The 22,031-nt window shown below is 38.6% G+C and overlaps 1 protein-coding gene across 16 annotated transcripts in view; it reads right to left on the reverse strand.

Annotated features, from left to right (window-relative positions):
- The window catches only part of SFMBT1 (Scm like with four mbt domains 1), a 127,984-nt gene that overhangs the window by 21,339 nt on the left and 84,614 nt on the right, over positions 1-22,031 (reverse strand). For all 16 annotated transcript variants that reach the window (XM_042929655.1, XM_042929661.1, XM_042929659.1 and 13 more), the window contains 7 exons: positions 17,586-17,826; positions 9,667-9,755; positions 7,302-7,548; positions 6,551-6,645; positions 5,948-6,049; positions 4,347-4,497; positions 1,969-2,051 (listed from right to left, as the gene is read on the reverse strand). In XM_042929655.1, coding sequence (XP_042785589.1) covers positions 1,969-2,051; positions 4,347-4,497; positions 5,948-6,049; positions 6,551-6,645; positions 7,302-7,548; positions 9,667-9,755; positions 17,586-17,826 — 1,008 coding nt within the window. The remainder of the gene's footprint in view (positions 1-1,968; positions 2,052-4,346; positions 4,498-5,947; positions 6,050-6,550; positions 6,646-7,301; positions 7,549-9,666; positions 9,756-17,585; positions 17,827-22,031) is intronic.

A 22,031-nucleotide genomic window follows, 5' to 3' on the forward strand; every position in this document is an offset into this window, starting at 1 on the left:
TGCTAAGAAGGATGTCTCTCAGAAAAATCTTAGAAATGACAAAGTTCCAGGGCCCCGGGGTGGCTCAGTCAGTTAAGCGTCTGACTTCAGCTCAGGTCATGATCTCAGAGTTCACGAGTTTGAGCCCCATGTTGGGCTCTGTGCTGGCAGCTCAGAACCTGGAGTCTACTTTGGATTCTGTGTCTCCCTCTCTCTCTCTCAAAAATAAACAAACATTAAAACAAAATTAAAAAAAAAAAAAAAAAAAAAAAGAAATGACAAAGTTCCTACATCAGGGTATCTAAGTGGTCATGGACATGAGGAAAAGAGAACATGCCTAGGGAACATCTTGCATTTTAACCCTTCTATCCTAAAATACAAAGAAATAACTTTAAACAGCAAAAATATACACAGGTCTAGTTGGACCAAAGAGACTTCTGGGAAAGGCTACAGGGTGGCAATGCGAGCATCTGGCTCTAAACATGGAACTAGGACCCAGGCACAAATGCTTGCATTCTTCACAGTCCTCTTGGTCAGGGCCCACTCCTGAGGCGGAGGGAGCCAAAGCAACCTGTGCTAATGGCAGAACCTGAGACGCCGGCAGAAGTGGTTGGTTGCACAGCCTTTTCTTGGTGCTCCTGGGTTCCTACTGGTGAGACAGCTGCCGTCCTCCACCACACACCCACATATAACTATAGCCGCTACTGAGAACAATACGTGGGAGTAACCAGGAAACTGCTGCCAAAACAGGTGGGCAAGACAAGTGTGAAAGGATGGGGGGGGGGGGAGGGGAACGGAAAAGTAATGACAAATTGAGAACTTTGCATTCATATTGTTTCAAAGTATCAAGAGTTCTCACTGTACTAAAAAATCCTAGGGTGTATGTGATGTATATACACATGTGTGTACAGCATATATGTTAGGTACATGTCAGGAAAAGACTCAAGGGAACACGAGATGACAACCCATATGCAAAGGGAAGGCCTTACCAAAAGATTAGCACATGAATGCAGATTTATACATCTTAAGTTAAAATAGACTGTTTCATCAAAAGATGACTCCCTGATTTAGATGACTTTCAATGACAGAGTCAGGTAAGGGAATTTCTGCATATATAATTAATGTTTCCTCCACCCCTCAAATAAACTGTAAGTTTCATAGAATTGGGGGGGGGGGGGATGACAGATTTCCCGATGTGACCGACTTAGGAGAAGCTACTGGAAGGTGTGGGAAGAACTACAATAGAAACGGAAAAAATTAAGCCATGAAAAAACAAGGCAATTATTAACTTGAGGATAAATAAAAAAGAGAAAACCATAAAATACTGCAGTGCTTGGCTGTGAATAATACCTGAATACATATCATAGTGTAAATAATCAATTCAGATTTAATCAAAAATTATAGGAAGAAAGAGGTGGGTTAAGACTGAGGAAAAATGTAATATAAAATAGCTAAGTGTTCACTTACCATAACATAGACATGTCTAAAATCAATGACTCATAAGACGGCAGCATACTATTTTGAAAATTATTTAAGTATAAGCATCAGAACAACAGTGAGAACAATAGGAGCGAATCTTCCCGGGAAGGGAGACCACGGAGAGGGATGGGACAGGGACCTACCGCTTTATGCTGTGAGCTTTTTACTGCTATTTAGCGTTGTAAACCATACGCATGTAATATTTTCATACAAGTATTTTTAAATAAGTTTAACCATTTCTTTCCACTTAACACTTTTTCATATTTTGAAGCAACCAAAAATAATTATGAACTAAAAAAATTCACGATTTTAGCTAATAAAAAACCTGATAAACTTTAAAAATTCATTAACTTCCACAGTCGATGAATTTTCCTTGCACCACTGTATTACAATCAATGAGATGCTTATTTGAGCTGAGCGAGGGGACTGAGTACGAAGCATACGAGCGTGAAAAGCACAGCAGTCCCCAGCGGACCCGGAGCGTGGCAGCGAGGGGACCAGGGTTCTCACCGGGGGGAAGCACCTCTGGGGAGCAGCTTCGGCACCACACTGTTTGAGGTAGTCAGCCCAATCAAAGTCCTGGCCCGGGTAGCCTAGGTAAGAATATGAGAACAAAAATTCACACCACACATGCCTGCCTGGCTTTTCCATTCCCCCAGATATCCACCCACAACTTCTCATTGGCTAATTTGAGGACTTTGTTCTTTTTAAGGAGGAGGAAAAACACCCTATAAATCAGAAGCGTTTTTCATGTTTTAAAACAGATCAACTTTGGTCAAACTATAGCAACACAATAAAATCCTTTGAATAAATTAAAAAAATTGTTTTTCATGTTTATTTATTTTCTTGAGACAGACACAGACAGAGAGAGAGAGACAGAGAGAGAGAGATGTGCAGAGAGGGGCAGAAAGAGAGGGAGAGAGAAGAGCCCTATGCAGAGTTCCATCTCATGAACCATGAGACCATGACACGAGCCGAAATCAAGGGCAGAAGGCTTAACACAGATTGAGCCACTCAGGCGTCCCACTTTGAATAAATTTTTAAACTTTCAAGCTTCAAACTAGGCATTTATTTTCCACAATATTTTATATGATTAGCTGCTAGCAGTTTACCAAAAGAATTTAAAACAGTTATGACTGGATTTGATTTGTACTAATAAATCCAGTCTTACTATCCATTCTATTCCAACTTAGGCTCTAAAGGACGGGACAGCAAATAATCTTTCTTCCCTCATGAAGCTCTGTCCTTACACATCTTAGCCACTCCTGACATAAAAGTCTCAGCACTGTTTCCAGATTCATGTTGTACAGAAGCGCAACGCCATCTTGTAACCTGAATCATGAAGTCATTTCCGAAGAAAAAAGTTGAGCTTAACTGTCTGCTTAAGTCCACCATGGTTCTTGGTAGAAGCCTCTCAGATCTGATGCCCTGGCAACACTATCTGCCCAGCTGCCCCACCGTTTTGGACCAGCTCTCCGCCGTGCAGAGCTGAGCAACAGCGGGCTACCACACCACACCACACCACACCAGCTGATAGCCACACAGCCCCTGCAGTCCCTCCACCGCCCAACTCAGACTGTTACCATGTCCCCCCTACTCCACTTCTGCCTCCACCTCTATTCCTCACAGTAAACCAGCTGCCATTTCCAGTGACATAATCCACTACTTTCCTCCTACTTACAGAGATAGATGATTGTCTGTAACAAAGCTGAAAGCTCCAGTATCGTTAATAATTGTTTTTTCCTTTTCACACAAAGGCAGCGGTAAGATAAAGAACTTGGGATGTCCAGAGTCTTCCAGCAAAGCAAGAACTTCCTCCTGTAGTCATGTCCCCCTCTGCCACCACCACCAGGCAGGTGTGCCCACTGTGTGTTCACTGATGAGAGAACCTGGGAGGCTCCATTACTGTTTCTCCTACTTGCTCCTTGAAGGAACCATCATACTCACTTTTGCCTCCCCAGTGACAGACACGCCCAATACCTGGCTCATAACAAACATTCCATAAATGTTTTTTGGATGAATGAAGGCTGAATAAACAGCACAAGTTCTGAGTTTATGACTCTTGTTAACACATAAGAGCAATTCCAGCCCAGTGTTCCAGCACTCACCGTTTAAGAAGCGAAGTTGTATTTGCCCAAAGCCTACTAATAAAGGATACACAGACTTCCAATCAAGTAATCTGATTGCTGATATAAAAAGCAGATAAACATTTAACATGTCCAGATATTCTATGCTATAATTATTAAAAATTTCAGTCAAGGTCAACGAAATCATATTTAAGAGCATTGATTAAAGGATCAAAGATATTTTGCAAAGTTGCAAACACCAGGAAAATGAGTTGCTGGTTTCCTACCTACAGCCTCTCTGAGTCCTACTCTTAATCATAAACCTCCCTCTCAAGTCTGAAGAGCTGCACTCCAAGCGGATGCCCAGAAACCTGAAAGTCATCTGATATCAGCCTCCTACCTCCGAGTTCTGGTTCTGAGGTCTCTCCTCCCCTACCAACTCCCAACCCTGCTGACACTCTCTGTGTGTCCTACTCTCACACTCCTCTGTGCCCTCATGACACACATAGGAGGGGCCAACCAAGAACGTGCATGGGACCCCAGGTGTTATGAAGATATATTTGTCAAGGTAGGAGGACAGGACGTAACTCGACTTAATCATTTTAGCTTAACTTATAACTTGCAAATATTTAAATATATGGAATCGAGGCCTTCACTTATACTTGTTTTGGGACCCAAAAAATGTTGAGGACAAGCTGGGGCATGAAGAGAGAGAGAGACAGAGAGAGAGACACACACACACAGAGAGAGAGAGAGAGGGAGATAAATGCCATTTCAAAAAGAAGCCCCTGATGGACAATTCAGAAAACAACAACTACATACCGGGAGGGGGGCTGATGTGTAAACCATTCTTCAGACTCCACTGCACGGGGAAAAGACCGGGACTGTCAGCATGACACACAAAACATCGCCGTGCGTGATTCTCTGGTCGCAAATCATCCATTTCTACCAGGAAGTACTTCTCATCAAAAACCTGCACATACAATTGAACAGACAACGCAGACAAATGGTTTTATGTGTATGTATACACACACATATGTGTGTATGTCATTCCTCGGCATAGACAAACATGTTACAAAACTTCATAGACACAGTGGGTATAGCAACACTAAGCACTCAATAAATGTTACCTCTGTGTCAGGCACTGGTTTGTTTTTGTTTTTTTTTTGTTTACTCATTTTTGAGTGAAAGAGCGCGAGCAGGGAAGGGGCAGAGAGAGGGGGAGACCCAGAATCCAAAGCAGGCTCTAGGCTCTGAACTGTCAGCACAGAGCCCAACATGGGGCTTGAACTCACGAATTGTGAAATCATGATCTGAGCCGACTAAGCCACCCAGGTGCCACCAGGCACTGTTTTAATTAAATGCTTTCCACACATCAATTCTGTTTTAATCTTCCTTACAACTTAATAAGGTAGGGACCATTATCAACCTCATTTTGCAGATAAGGAAGCTGGATTTAAAAAGAAGTTAAATAACTTGCCCCATTTTGCCCAGCAAAGAAGCAGCAGAACCTGGGCTCAAATCTAAGTACTTGGGCTCCAAACACAATTTAGGTTTAGTGAGGAGTCGGCCACACTTGTATATTAAATTTTTGGATCCTAGCTGAGTTTCAAATGCCTAAAAAGGTTTAACCTTCTCTGGCTTCTGGCCACCCAACAGCCCTTTAGACTTCAGATAGGGCCTTCTGACCCCACTGTAGGTTGAGAATCCCTCCCTGTTCAAAAATAATCTTCTCCTAAAGCAAAACAATTTAAATCTCGACCAATCAGATGATTCAGCATCCAAGCAACTTCTGCTCCAGTCATGCCAGTCTTCTGGTTCTACTCTGGGTAAATGGGCTTCTGCTCCAGTGCCGAACTAACCCCTTCTCTTGGGCCTCAGTTCTAGTAATTGAGTAACCAGGGCCTGACAACCTGCCCAGCTCCTGTGGTTACTCTCAACCAGAGCCTTACGTTAGTCAGCCTTCCAAAAGATTGAAGTCTGAGTCTGGACTCCATGCTGGAGCAATCCTGGGCAGATCTCATGACATGAACCACCTGCTTCCCCAACATCCCCTCACCCAGTGAGCCCTGCACCTGGGTGGATACCGACGCTGATGCCTGTGCCCGTACTTCTCAGACACTGCAAGCTGCCTGCCAGGTTAAGTCCCCTCTAGTGTTCAGTAAGGCCTGCTCCCAAGACCACACACCCCACTACTCTGGCACTCGAGCTTTGGTTGGTTGGGGTGAGCAGGCCCAGAAGAAGGAACGGGCTGCAGAGACCTGGACAGTACAAATACAAAATGTGCACAGAAGTCATTCTAGCCTCACAGCTTAGGAGAAACATGGCTCAGATCAGCAGAGCCTGAAGATCAAAACACTACCACTTTCCTAAACCAGTCACCCTGACAGGAATTCTTACCAAGAGAGCTGCCCCCATTTTACCTTAACAACTGTAGCAGGAGAGATCCCAAAAGGAGACCAGGGGTCCACAGCTTCCAATTTCATATTTACAGAGAATGAATGAGTGCTAATCACTTGTTTGTCCTGAAATGCAAACACCAAGAGGGAATAAAACTATAGTATTTTCACATTAATTTTATACTCATATATAGCAGAATATTACTCTTAATTAAAATAACATAACTGTCCAACTTCTGGTAAAGAATTTAATCCTGTAATTTTCTTTCCTTGAATAAATTAGTCAGAAAAAAAATTATTCAGAAAAAATTATTCAAAAAAAAAAAGTATTGGAAGTACTCCTACTCTCTCTATTTGGCACACAAAGGAAAACAAGTTTATTTTATAACAACTGGGGCTATGTAGTTACAAGTGGAAAAGACAAGACTCAAACACTTTAAGAGAACTCTGGGAGAAAACCTAGACTACCTTTAGAAGAGAAACAGGATGCCCATCACTCAAACCTCTTTCCTCAAACTTCAAACCTCTTTCCTCCTCCAACTATCACAGCGTGTTCACTGACCCGGGGTTACTGTGCCCTAGCCCACTGTGAGAGGTAAGTACTATCCATCATGTTTTTGTTCTTACCTTAAATAAGTACGATGGCAATGGCTCTTCCTCCTCCTCTTTCACTTTGGCCAGGATCTCCTGCCACTCAGCTTCATTCTTTAGATGCTGGATGGCTTTAGTAAAACAAGACAGGATGTTTTAAATGAGGAGAACTTACTTTATAACTGTTTTGAAAGCATTCGTGTAAACAAAAAAGTCACTTTCCACGGGGAAAAGAAAGGGCTCCAGCCCACTTATACCATCTTCATTCAAAAGAACCTGCATCTTAACTTCAGTACTCTGTCTCCCCTATTCAGAGCGTGGGTAGCAAGTCTGGTGAAAATACCTACAGGGAGATTATAAGGATTGCTGTAGGCCACAAAATAACAGAACGTCCAAACTTGCTTTAAACAGTCATTCCCGTTTTGATCTCACTGTTATTTCTTTTAATCACGTTAATCCACTTTGAACCAAGACCTAGACTACTCCTATATGTATCTAAATGCTACCTAGAGAATTTTTCTTCAATTTTGGTGAGGCAGGAGTCCATGAGTACATCAATATGTGTGGCAAGTTACTAATAAACCAAAAAAACAAAACAAAACAAAACAAAACCAAAAAACAAAAAAATAGGCACGAAACTGCATACACATTTTTTTGAAATATCTCTATTACACAAAGGCTTTTGTAATATGTAGAGTAATGCGTTTTTCAGTCTTATCAACATTAATAAAAACATACTATGACCATAACGTAACAGTTAAAGTTAAAAAGTCCTATTACTCTTCACCTAATGGGGGCTGAAGCTCATATCCCTGTTGAGCAGCCCAACCAACGTGATGAAGAAATGGATCCAAGTAATACAACCAAAAGTCAAAACTGTCAGAACTTTCCAGTCCTTCATAGCGCAGCTTCAGCCTTCCTCCGATGTTCTCTACTACCGTAACGATCCAAGTGCTCAACAAGTCCCGGAAAGCTTGACACTCTAGCCTGGAGCCCGGGGCAATGAGATCTAAAGGGTTCCTCCCATTACGGAGCTGTAGGTACAAGATGTAAAATGATTAAGAGAAGTTAACACAGTATTCTAAAAAGTCAAGTTTTAAATTATCTCAGATTAGCCTTTATATTTTTATCCACTCAAAGTCATGTCACTGAATGGCCTAATATCATACAAGTCTCTACAGTATTATTTCTAGATGATATGAAAATGTTTATCTTATAGAAAATCTTACTTACAATGCAATGAAACTATTCTAAGATCTCTAAGACTATGGTATATAGTCTCATCTAATAAGAATTTTTAAAATATCGTCGTTACTGAGTCTTATTACTAAGTCTTACTTAGCACTTAGTCTTACTCTGACACTGGGTTTTCTGCACCCAAGTCAGTATCTACCTGTGTCTGTCTATCTTATATTTTTTGAACAATGGGAGCACTGTATACTCTTTTTTAATTTGTGTTTGTTACTGAATACACCACAGCTTTCTTTCTATTATAGTACATATAAATCCTCTTCATTGTGTTAGACCATTTTATTGATATTCTGTGTTATAAGTGAGCAGTAATTTACCCACTTATCTACTGATGGCATTTCAGTTGTTTCTGATTTTTCACTCATTTCACAACAATGTTCCTATGAACACAGTGTTTTGATTATGCTGATGGAAAGAAAAAGTTTAATTATCACTCTCTAGAAATACATTAAAAGCTACAATAAAGAATAGAAAAGAATGCTGATTCCATTATCACTTAGTCATTTCTTAATATTCAAACTTACTTTTTCCCCCTAATAAGAACTGCTCTGTGACGCTGCTCACATATTCATATGTATGCAAAAGAACATACGAACAAATGGAGAAATACATTCACAGCTAAGTATTAGAATGTCAGAATCATGGTCGATGTAGAGCTGGGTATCTATTAATTCATTGTTCATGATTTCATTCCATCATTAGAATTTTACTGTTTACTTAGTATGTGCCAGGCTCTGGCTAAGCATAATGAAATGAGTCTGAGTATAAAATATAAAGATCAGCCGGGAGAGTATTTACCAATCGAGTTTTAAAGGGGGAATGTGAATGGATCACAGAATTAGACATAAGAGTCAAACCTATGAAACACTTAGGAGGAAACATAGGAGTAAATCTTTGTGACCTTGCATTAAACAAAGCCTTCTTAGGTATGACACCAAAAGCATAAGCAACAGCAACAAAACAGATAAATTGGGCTACATCAAAATAAACTTTTGTGCTATAAACAATATCGTCAAACAAGTGAAAAGACGATCCACAAAACATCTGGAAATATATCTGGTCTGGATTTGTTATCAGATACAAGGAGCTCTTACAATTCTGTAATAAAAAACAAACAAACAAAAAACCCAATTTAAAAACAGGCAAAGACATTTCCTCCAAAAAGATATACAAATGGCCAACAGTATAGAAAAAGATGCTCAACATCATTAGTCATTAGGAAAATGTGCGTCCAAAATTGGATACCGCTTCACACTCACTAGCATAGCTATAACCAAAAGAGAGTAACTAGTGTCGGCAAAGATGTAGAGAAACTGGAACATTCATACATTGCATTTCACATATGCCACAAAGCATGTAAGTGGTAGGACAGAAAGCGACAAAATAGAACTTAGAAATGTCATAACCAATAAACTGATTTCACAAAGACAAGAAACCTATATTATGTTCACTAACAAGCTCAAAAGCTACTCTAATTTAAAAGGACTGTTGGAAGAAGGTAGGTGGTAAGGATACGATCGGTCCAGCGTCTTCTGAGTGAAAGAAAAGGGGGTCTCAATCCACCTGGGGTGGGAGTTACAAATTCCTGAAGTAGAATCAACACCTGCTCAGTTACAGAGAGCCCAAAAAGGCCACATTTTCCAACTTCATAAAAGAATCTGGAAAGCTAGATTTTTATGTGTCAGCAACTAATTTGGAATATTCTAGGCACTAAGGCACCAGTTGGCAACTTCTGAGGATACGTTTAAACCCAGCAGTACCCATTGTCTATGTCTGTAGTAATGATGCTTATTTGCTTTAGAGTGCTAAACGAGCAACCAATTTTAAGATTCCTTGGACAAGAAATATCACTGAAGATGAAAAGAGTTTTCCTCACTGGTTCTGCAAGCAGTAATACTCACGCCCTCTAGCAGGGGAACAGGAGGGCTACACGCTCCCACCAGGGTCTGCCGCAGAAACTCATCCCAATCAGACACTTTGTCTCTGATGCCTAGATGAGGGAATAAATGAGTGATTACTCATAATGTCAGCTACAGAACACAGAGAAACAAAACCTAATACAGAGAAGTTAAACCAGTGAAAATGGGTTTAGAGGTGCATTTGTACTTTTAATATCTAAGTCCAACATGTTACTTCTTTCAGAGCTTAAAAAAATCCCCAGCTAGATAAAGCTCCTTCCTAATTAGTTTAATAAAAGGGATACACAAAACAAAAGAGAATACAGTAACAGCGGCCTAATTTTATCCAAAAGCTAACTACTTTATTTATTTTTTATTTATTTTGAGAGAGAGAGCGAGAGAGAGAGAGAGCGAGCGTGCACATGTGAGAGACCGTGGGAGAGGGGCAACGAGAGAGAGGGAAAGAGAATCCCAAGCAGGCTCCGCACTCTGAGCACAGAGTCTGATGCAGGGCTCGAACACACAAATTGTGAGATCGTGACCTGAGCCAAAATCAAGAGTCAGACGCTTAACTGACTGAGCCACCCAGGTGCCCCACTACTTTATTTTTTATCATGGGAATTCTCAAATATATATAGAAGTAGAGAAAATAGTATAATGAATCTCCATGTACCTTAGCTTCAACAACTGTCACTTCATGGTCAACTTTTCCATCCAGACCAGGAGTTGTTAGCAAACAACAACCTTTGGGCTAACTTTGGTCCACTGTCTATTTTTGTAAATAAGGTTTTATTGGAACACATCCATGCACATTTGTTTACACACTGTTTGTGGCTGCTTTCACACCACAAAGGTAGTGTTAGGTATCTGTTACAAGGATCACATGGACTGTAAAACCTAAAATATTTACTGTCTGGTCCTTTACAGATGTTTTGCCAACCAACCACAGATTATTTAGAACCCAATTCCTGATATAACTGTATCATATAATATCATGTAATTTCATCCAATATAATCTCAGTGGTTTTGGTTTCTGTTTTTGTTTTTTGTAGACGGCGAGCATGAACTGGGGAGAGGGGCAGAGGGAGAGAGAGAAAGAAAATCTTAAACAGGCTCCACACTTAGTCCAGAGCCCGATGCAGGGCTCCATCCCATGATCCTGGGATCACGACCTGAACTAAAATCAAGAGTCAGATGCTCAGGGTGCTTGGGTGGCTCAATCACGTAAGCGTCCAACTCTTGATGTTGGCTCAGATCACGATTTTATGGTAGTGGAATCGAGCCCCCTTGCTGGCTCTGCTCTGGGTGTGGAGCCTGCTTGGAATTCTGTCTCTGCCCCTTCCCCACTCTCTCTCACCTGTGCACACACACACACACGCACTCTTTCTCTCAAAATAAATAAACAAAAACGGTCGGATGCTCAACCAACTGAGCTACCCAGGCGCCCCTCAGTATGTATTTCTAAAAAAATAACTTTTTATGTAAGCACAATATGACGCCTTTAAAAATTAATAATTCTTCAATATCAAATATCTAGTCCATGTTTAAATGCCCCCAAATGTCTCACAGTTTTTTCCAATTTGCTTGATCAAAGCAGGATCCCAATGAGATGTACACACTGCAAATGGTTGATTTATTGCTTAAGTCTCTTTTAAGGTGTATGTTCTTTCTCCCCTCCATCTCCCCATTCTCTTTCTAGCAGCATATTTGTTGAAAAACAGCCTTTTGTCTGTTTAGCATTTTTCTGAGTCTGCTTTTACTGGTAGCCTCCATGTGGGAGGTAACCGGTTGTTCCAATGACCTCTGTATTCTGTATAAATCAGTGTTTACAGCTACAGGCTTGATCAAATTCAGATTTGACTCTTTTGAGGGGGAGTCAAGAACAGCTCAAAAGCGGAGTCGTAATCTTCCACCACTACCATCAGGAAGCAGACTCAGTCTGGTTGTCTCTCCTTTTGTGGTGTTAGCAGCTTTTAATGGTCACTACACAGATACATGATTCGTTAGGGCTAAAAGTGGTGATTTTCCCATCATCCCTTTTTTTGTTTACTAACCAAAAATATTCTATGAAGAAAAATTTCTCTTCTTCAACTACTTCATTACCTTGCATTATAGTTCACAAAGAAAAAAAGCAGGATATATGTTTGATTCTCTATCTTTCCCTGTATTTACCAGCTTTCAAAATCGTCAGTGGCGTCCCCATCATCCTCCAAAGGCGATCAAGGAGAGTTCTGTTTAAAAGTCACACTAGGAAATTATAGATTAAAGCACATCCGATATGCTTCAGGTCATCGCAGCTGTTCTCCTACTGATGCTCACACTGTCCTGTCTTTAACCAGAAGGAGTCTCTTTTGATATGACCCTAGTAAACAGGCACTGACATCTTTCTCACTTTTGGTATGAACGGTGTCCCAGGCTCAGCTGGCACCTTTCCTGCCCCGGTACAAGAACCAGCTCCTTCTCCAAGGAGCTCGAATTTGTCTGGGTGAAAATGGTATTCAGAGATCATACTTAGGGTGCTGAGTGCTCATTTTTAAAAAAATATTCTTTATACTAAGTTTGTGTTTCTAGTTTTTTTCAGTATCTAGAACGAATAAAGATCCTTTTTAAAAGACATAAATCAGATTAGGAGTTCATATGGATACTGCCAATACAAATTCATGAAGACATTGTTTCTACTTCATATACCTAAGCTCTCCTTTCTATCCTGCTGAAAACCCTAGTTCTTAATTATACATTTCATAATGACTTTATTCCACAATACCCAAATATTATTTCAAAATAGTATCAACTTTGCGACCAACAATGATTACTAAAAACAGCTTACTTTTATTGTTGTTGTTATGCTATACCCCTATTAGGGATGTACCTTTACTTTAAATTAGTGTATTTGAAAGCCAACGAAATAGTTGTCTGAGAGGTCACTTCACAACCTCCATACACAGTTACATTTCTCTGCTGCTTTTGTTTTTGTGATTTTTTTTGTTTGTTTGTTTAGAAATTTCTTTAGAATGTTTTATAGTTCTATAAAATACTTACATAATTCAAAAATCAAATCTACAAAATAGACGCATTCAGAAAATCTAGCTTCTATCCCTTTCCCCACTTCATTCCATTCCCTTGTTTCCCCACAGGTAACTTTTTAAAATGATTTATCCTTTTATTTAAAAAAAAATGAACTTCACATATACATATTCATATGTTCTCCCCCTCCTTCATTTCTTACACATTTTCTCTTTCCATAAAATAAGACATCCTGGAGAATGCTCCTGCCTGTATGCAGATGGTCCCCATTTCTTTTTACCAGGCACTGCAGCTTTTTTCATTATAAAGTATCCTTTTGTCTCCTGTAATGCTTTCTAATCTGCATACTACCTTTGTAAAATACCAAGAATGACACTCCTACTTTCTTTTTTATTTGATTTATCTTTGTCCATCCTTGTATTTTAACCCTTTCAGAATCTTTCCATTTATGTATATCTCCTATAAACAGCACAAAAGTAGGCTTTGCCTTGTGGACCAACCTGAACTTTTTTTTTACTTTTAGAAGAGTAAGCCCATTGACATTTATGGATATTACCAATAGGTATGGCTTCAATTCTGTCATATTGTTAAATATCATATAGATTATTGGTGTGTGTGTGTATGTATATATAATAGTCTTTCACTATGTTATCTATTTTATTTGAACATATACTTTTTCTTTTTTTCTTTTTAAAATTTATATTTTGGCATTTAGAAAGGTTTGTATTTTTATTCTCCTCGTTCCCTTTATACTAATACCTTTGTATAACACTTTAGTTCTATTTTTGGACTATTTCCTATTCTTTTATAAACAGCAGTAACATTAGCCAAAACTTCTTTTTTCTCTTCTTCCTCACCATCTCATTTCAGGCAATAGCCTTTTATTCTCAATTAACATTTAAAAGGTAATTAGCTAAAAAAATAAAAGGCAATTAAATTACTCTGCAATAAAGCTGGTTTTTAAAAAAAGAAAAAAAGGCAGTGAGTGAGCTTTACCACTACGCACATGCCCTCCCTACTCTGCTGTCCCACATTTTTATAGTGACACTGTATCTACATTGTCATAGTATGTAGCTATTATATATTACACTGTCTCCTTCATACCCTTCATTTAGTTCCAAGTTCTATAGCTACATATATATTTAATGTTTCATTAACAGTTCTTATGCTGATGTTTCTTCATTCATTGGGTTTTCTAAAGTTCAGTCTCCAGTGGATGTCTTAGGAAGGGCTCAAAGGAACCTGAATCTTCATATCTTCATAGCAATATGCATATGGCCTTTACACCTAAAGCTCAGTGTGACGAGATGTAAAACTCTTGTCTCATAGATTCTTTTACTGAATTTCTTAACTATGTTACCCTACTATTTTTTATCAAAAAGCTCAATTGTCAAGGGGCATCTGGGTGGCTCAGTTGGTTAAGCACCTGACTTCACCCAGGTCATGATCTCGCAGTTCATGGGTTCAAGCCCCACATCAGACTCTGTGCTGGCAGCTCAGAGCCTGGACCCTGCTTTGGATTCTGTGTCTCCCTTTCTCTGCCCCTCACCCACTCACGCTCTCTCTCTCTCTCTCTCTCTCAAAAATAAACATTAAAAAAAGTTGAAAAAAAAAAAAAAAAGAAAAGCACTATTGTCAATTAGTCTGAAATAATCTTGTTTTCCTTCCTTTTTAAGAAATTTAGACTTTTTGCCTAGGATTATTTTTTACTTTGAAGTCCAAGTGTCATTAGAACACATCTTGATGTAGCTGTTCTCACTGGATTTTCCCCTGTACATAGTGAGCCCTTTCTAGATGTATTTCAAGTCCTATTTTATTTCAGTAAGGTTTTCTTGAATTATAGTTTATAGTATTTTATTGTTTCTCTGTTGCCGTTTTCTTTAGGGACTTTACCCCGTCTTTTTTCTTTTCTCATATCTTTTTTATTTTGCAATTTTTCTTCCTTTTCATCTGCTATTTCTCTTCAGATATTATCCATGGTAAATGTGCTCCTGTGTTCATTTTAATAAACTTAGTCTTCATTTCTAATATATTTTTTTATATTTCTAGTTCTTGCCTAACTTTTACTTTTTCTCTTTTCAAATCTTCCTTTTCTCCAATCATCTCATTTCTGAATTTTTACAAATTTTATTTATACTTTTTCTCACTGCTTCTATCATTGTTACTACTTCCTCTTAGCTTGTTTTGAAATGTTTTTATGTGACACAGTGTTCATCTCTTTTGTGGTTATGCTTCTCCAGAAGTATTTTATTCCATCCTTCTCTCTTATTATAATAACCTTGTATTCAACTAAAATCATGTAAATGAGATGAATTTTCCTAGACTCAAGATGAGATGGTAGGCTAGGTAGCTTCATGTCTCTAGAGCTTCCTTAGATTGTTTTTTTTTTTTTCCCACAAAACACTTAAAAATATGGCAGATAGAAGGCCACAGAACCCCAAGAACCCTAACACCTAAATATTCATTTCAAAATTTTTTTTAATGTTTATTTATTTTTGAAAGAGAAACAGCATGAGTGGGGGAGGAGCAGAGAGACAGGGAGACAGAATCCGAAGCAGGCTCCAGGCTCTGAGCTGTCAGCACAGAGCCTGATGCGGGGCTCGAACTCACCAACTGCAAGATCATAACCTGAGCCAAAGTTGGATGCTTAAATGACTGAGCCACCCAGGCACCCCCTAAATATTCATTTCAAAATACCATTATTCACCAAAAGAAACCAGGACTTCTTGGAGAAATGACTGATTTCAGTGCTGAGACAGAGAAAAGCTTCTTGAACTAAAATATAAATTACTCAAAGAATGATGGGAACATAACAAAGGACACGTTAGTGGCAGCTTAAAGGGGTGCCCACTTGCCAAATCTAGGACAATGTGAGCATCAAGATAAATAATGACAGTAAAGGAACATAATCCATTGAGTAAAATAAGAATCATGAGTCTACACTGACATACATGTGTACGTAAATACACATACACATATATAAGTATATGTATGTAAGTGGAGGAAAAGGAAAGCTCTTTCTATTGCAGAAAGCCAATTATGAAATGTAGACAGAATTAGAAAATACTATTTGGTGATATTAGAGTAATAATTGTTTCAGATAAAAATGATCCATCAATGCTAAAAATAGCGGGTAACAGTTTGAAGAGCAGTGAGATATTTATATCACCTCAAAGTATCTTCCTACAAGATACTTATTAATTAAAAGCTGTACAAGTAATTTTATGGTGGAAAAACCTGACATACATCAAATTAGTCAAGTGATGAAAGTTACTGTATCACCAGCTATAGAACAAACCAACAACAGGTGTCTCATCCTAATAATGACTGATGCCCTAAAGGACACAGTGTCACTTCTGCAGTTTTCCTACCAAAAGTGCATAATCTGAGTCTAAGGAAACATCAGACAAACCCAAACTGCGGGACAGTCCAAAAGACTAACTGGCTTGTACTCTTCAAAAACATTAACACCAAGAAAGACAAAGAAAGGTTAAGAAAACTAAAAAGACGTGACAATCAAATACAATGTGTGATCCTGGACTGAATCCTGGACTAGGAAAAGAAACAAGGCATAATCAACATTATTGGGAAAATTGTCCCATAACTTTCAAAAATGTCAGTCACAAAAAACAAAGTCTGAGAAACATCCAGATTAAAGGAATCTTATGAGACATGACACCTGAATACAATACATGATCTGGGATTTCCTTTTACTATCAAAACATTACGTGTAAAAACTGAGTAAGATCTACAAATTATAGTATTAAATCAAAGTTAATTTCTTTATTTTGTTATTTTACTGTGCCAATGGATGTCCTTGTTTTTTCTTAAATTCTTTTTAATTTATTTATTATTATTTTTTTTTATTTTAGAAAGAGAGTGCATGCCAAGTGGGAGAGGGGCAGAGGAGGAGAGAAAGAAAATTTCAAACAGACTCCATGCCCAATGCAGGGCCGGAGGCAGGGCTCGATCCCACAATCCTGGGATTTCCTAAGCCGAAATTGAGAGTTGGACACTCAACCGACTGAGCCACCCAGACGCCCCGTCCTTATTTTTGTAAGAACATTAAAGTAAGAGTAAAAGGGCATCATGTCTGTAACTGACTTTCAAATGGTTCATTAAAAAATCATGCATGTGTGTGTATGAGAGTGAGAGGGAAGGAGGGAGAAGGAAGGACACCGTAAGTTTGGTAAAATGTCAACATTTAGGGAAACCTGGCAAAAAGTCTCTAAGAATTTTCTATACTATTTTTGCAACTTTTCTGTAAATCTGAAATTATATCAAAATAAGTAAAGAAAAACATATAAGCTCTGGTATTTTCTTGAAGAGTGAAGCCTTTCCTCCCTTTCTCCACCTTTACATGACCCTCCTCCTCCTGCTTAATTTGGATTCTTCCCTTTCTCCACCTTTACATGACCCTCTGTCCTGCTTAATTTGGATTCTACTCCCAGTAAGGCTCTTTCCTGGAGAGGAACTTCAGTTCCTCATTTTAAGTTAAGACTCATTTTAAGAGTTCATAGGTCCCAGATATAACCTAGGGCTGAGAAGAGAGAAGACAATAAACTCAGAAGATATCGAGCATCAATAGCATAGCAATCCGGCCCAACGTACTTAAAGACAAACAGACCTACAAGTCCCACCAAACTCAGAGAGCCTCACGGTCTTACAAGATGATAAGCAACTGATGCTCCCAATGAGTACCATAAAAACCCAAGGATTTATGAAGCCCAGAAAATAATTTTTAAAAATAGGGAAATGTGCATTATTCCTTATAAATATTTTCATTCAAAATGCTAACCCGAAAAAGTTAGAGAAAGCTATGTGCGTGGAGAATGGAAACCTCAAGGGTGTAGCCACGGCCATACCATATCATGTCTTGATAACATGTATTTTATTACCTTCCGGGGCTTCCAGGGTCTTCTTGTTCTGCTTACACCACCCAATGGGGTAGAGGCCGGCCTTCCTGATGTCACACCAGAAGTCCGCCCTCCGGTCCTCGCCATAGCCATCGTAGCGGAGCAGCAGCAACTGCTCACAGGTGGTGATGATGGTGGCAACCCAGTAGGTTTCAGGGTCTGTTTTCACAGCCACCTCCAGCTTCATCCCAGGAGCAAAGCCATTTTGCAAGCGTGTGTCCACCTGAACAGGGAAATTTTATTAACCACCAAATAAGTATCTCAAATGAGTATTTCTTTTGCCATTCTTTTCTTTTAAGTTTTTTTATTTCGAGGGTGGGGAGGGGCAGAGAGAGGGAGATAGAGAAAGAATCCTAAGCAGGCTCCTCACTGACAGCATGGATCCAGATGCGGGGCTCGATCCCACAAACTGTGAGATCATGACCTGAGCCAAAATCAAGAGTTGGCCGCTTACCCAACTGAGCTAACCCAGGCGCCCCTCCGACAGCCTTTTTTAAGACTTACAATTCTGAAGCACTAAACGCAATAAAACCTTCTCAAGGGAAACCTGAGAAATTCCAATGCTACCTCACAGGAGTGATCCAAACAAAACAAGGAACAGCAATGCTGCTCTGTTCTAGCCGACTCCAAAGGAATTTTAATAGAACTCAATATTTTCACAAAAGCAGTCTACTATGATTACAGAAAATGTTTTCTATTAAGTACATAAATCACTAAATGTTCACTATTTTAATAGCCTTCAACACATTATGTTTTCAAGAGTGATTTCTAGATCATTCCAAAAAGATTTATGATGCTAGAAAAGGGGAAAGACAAAATAAGCTATAATGATAATAAATTAGTATAACATGTACCATATGTAGAGACCCATACCTCCCAGTTTCCCTCAAATAGTCTACGTTTACACCTGTCTTCCTTGAATGATTATTAACAGCGGCCCGTTTCTCTCTCAAAGTGTCCTGATTTCAATGATAAATTATATGATCACAAAGGCATGGGTGAGCAATTCTGGAACTACTTCATGTGTATACTAAGATTAAAGTATGTACATATATTGTGAGAAATGAGAGCCAGGTTTCTCACTGTGGGAGAAAGAAGTACAAACAAGGAAAGGGGAGAATAGAATGAAACTCGTGTTGGACTGGAATCAGCAGTATCAGAACGAGGTCACAATGACAGAAAATAGTACAGATGTGTATGTATGTGTGTGCAAATACATCTCCTACCTCTGTGAACCGACAGGGACTGGAAATAATGATACTCATTAGCAATAAGCAAATTCAGTGTACAAATCTTGATTTATAAATGCCATTCTCCAATGAAAAGAACAAGGGCTCCACAGAGAAATAAGTGACACCAATTTGGGGGTACAGAAAACATAGGAAGAGCCTGGAATATCTTGTGATACCAGAAAGTAAAGAAATTCTTCAAAAATGATGAGGGCATTTGTAAAGGACATGGGAGCCAACCAGAAGGATCCCCCAATGGTCATATTAGGAATCATTTGAGCAATAAAGTAAATAATCAGACTAATGGATTATAACCCATAGATTTAAATAATATCCGTGAGTCCACAGTGTAAAAAATAATTAACAGAGAAGAGGGGATAGATCCTTAGAATAGAAGACCAATTAATATAGAAAAAAATGATAGCAATAGAAAATCACCATTAGAAAAAACACAGAAATAAACACTGCAGGCAAGAATCATGCATCAGTGCAAAAATGACTATGATATTCACAGAATCTCAAAGGTTCTCCTATAAGATTCTTACCAATTATAAAGGGGAAAACAGTAACATCACAGTGAAGAACTACGGCAGACACCACCTTAACTAACTGATCAAAGTTAACATTACCAGTTCTAAAACATCAAAATCATACACCCTTGATGTCATACAACGAGAAAAGCACAGTATCGTTCTATGAAATTCTTCCCAAATCTGCATAAGCTCAAGCTAATCATGAATTATCCAAATTGAGGAATATTCCACAAGATAACTGATACATTATATGCTCTTCAAAATGTCTAGGCCATGAGAGACAAAGAAGGAACGAGGAACTCTTAAGCACCGGAGGAGACTATGAAGACCTGACAAATAAATGCAACCCAGCAATCACAAACACTGGGCAGTTGAGGGGAGTCCTGGAAAGACAGCCAGGGAGGGAAAGTCCTACGTCCTGTACAAACCCCCCTGCCCTTCCCATCAACTGCCCTGTTGTACTCCTCACTGTATTAGAATTATGCAGTATGAATGCTGTCCTGTGTGTGCTTTTCTCCAGCCCAACACTGCTTATAGATTTGCTCATGCTACATTTAACAGTCTATTTTTCACCCTGTATAGTATTCCATTATACAAATATGCCACAATGTATCCATTCTAATGCTACAAACAGTAGGCCCTGTGAGAAGTTTGAAGCTTTGTAAGACTATAAACAGAATATCTTTGTGTCTCTGGGGCAAACATACATGGAATGCTATAACAGATATGGTCAAACCATTTCCAAAGTGGCTGCACCAGTTTACTTTCCCAGTAGTATAAAAAAAATCCTTTTGCTGCAACACTCTAGGCAACGTTTGTGTATTTTCAGTCCTTTTCATTTTAACCATTTTGGAAGGTGTGTTATGTATCTCATTGTGATTTTATTTTATTTTTTAATGTTTATTTATTCATTTTGAGAGAGAGAGTGAGAGAGCAGGGAGAGAGGAGAGAGAATCCTAAGCAGCCTCCTTGCTGTCAGCGCAGGGCCCGACCCAGGGCTCAATCTCACCAATTGTAAGACCAGGATCTGAGCCAAAATCCAGAGTGGGACCGATGGAGCTACCTGTGCACCCTTCTCACTGTGATTTTAATTTGGACTTTTTCGTTATTAATGAAGATGGAAACCTTTATATTTTTTAGCCATTTACTTTTCTTCTTTTGGGAAATGGCTAAGATTCTTGCCTATTTTTGGTCAAGTCTGCATTTTGGATATCAGTTCTTTGTCAGTTACTTGTGTTGCAAACATTACCTCAATTTCTTTATGGTTCTGATTGATGAACAGAAGTTCTTAATTTTAATGTACTCTGATTTATCAATGTTTTTTCTTTAAAAAGTTAGTGCTTTTTCTGTATTTTTAAACAAAATTTCCCTATCCCTAGAAGTCATAAAGATGTATTTTCCATAAGCCTTTCATATTTAGAACTAATATCCACTTTGAATTATTCTCCATGTATGGTATTAGGTAGGAGTCAGGTTTTATTTGTTTGAAGATGCATACACAATTGACCTTTCCTCACCACTGGAAACTGCCACCTTTGTTTTAAGTCAAGTGTCCCCACAAAAGTGGATCTGCTTCTGATTTTTTGTTTTTCCTTTGAGTCGTACTGCAGTGCTATAATTCAGTTCACTACCTAGTACAGCAAGTCTTCTTGTTTTGTCTTATTCCTTAGCTGCATCTGGTTATCCTGGCTCCTTCGCATTTCCACATGAACTTTAGAATCAGACCGTCAATTCCTATCTGAATTTTCTTTTGGTATTTGACATGGGTTGCAGTAAATCTACAGATCTACTATAGATTTATTTATTATTGGGAGAACTGTCATCTTTACAACAGTGAGTCTTCCATTACATAAACAAGGCATATTCCTTTATTTTAACTTACATCAATAATGGTTTGAAGTTACTCTGCAAATTTGTTACATTTATTAGTCATTTGATGTATTTATGGTATTGTAAATTACATCTTTCAGTCCCACTTTTCTTTGTTGCTAGTATACAGAAATGTAATAATTTTTCATGCTACCCTGTATCTAATAATCTTATTAAAGTTACTCATTAATCCTATATCTGTAAATTATTTTATTCATCTGTATATAATGACATTTTTCCTTTCTTCCTAATCCTTATACATTTTAGTTGTTTTGCTTACCTTACTGTATTAGCCAGAACCTCCAATACACTAGCAAACAGAAGTCATGTTAGCCAACATTTTTATCTTGTTGCATATGTAAAAGAAAGTATGCATCATATTACCATTAACAAAGTTTGCTGTAGATTTTTTATAGATATCCTTTAGCAAATTAAAGATTTCTTTAATTTTCTCATCTACAGTTTGCTAAGAGTTTTTGTCATGACTGGGTATGGAATTTTACCAATTATTTTTCTCTTTATATTGAGGTGATAATGTATTTTTTTCTCCTTTATTCTGCTACTATGGTGAATTATGCTCTTCAAAGGTATCTTCCTCACTTTCTCGCCTTTCTCCTGAGATTCCAATTGCACATGCATTAGACTTTTTTTTATACTGTCCGTAGCTCTTGGATGTTCTGGTCTGGTTTTTTCCCCACTCTTTTCCTCTTTGCATTTCAGTTTGGGAAATTTATATTGACTTATCTTCAAGTATACTCTTTCCTCATCTGTTTGAGGATGACCAATGAGCTTGTCAA

This window comes from Panthera leo, chromosome A2, assembly GCF_018350215.1.
Source record: "Panthera leo isolate Ple1 chromosome A2, P.leo_Ple1_pat1.1, whole genome shotgun sequence".
Taxonomy (NCBI): domain Eukaryota; kingdom Metazoa; phylum Chordata; class Mammalia; order Carnivora; family Felidae; genus Panthera; species Panthera leo.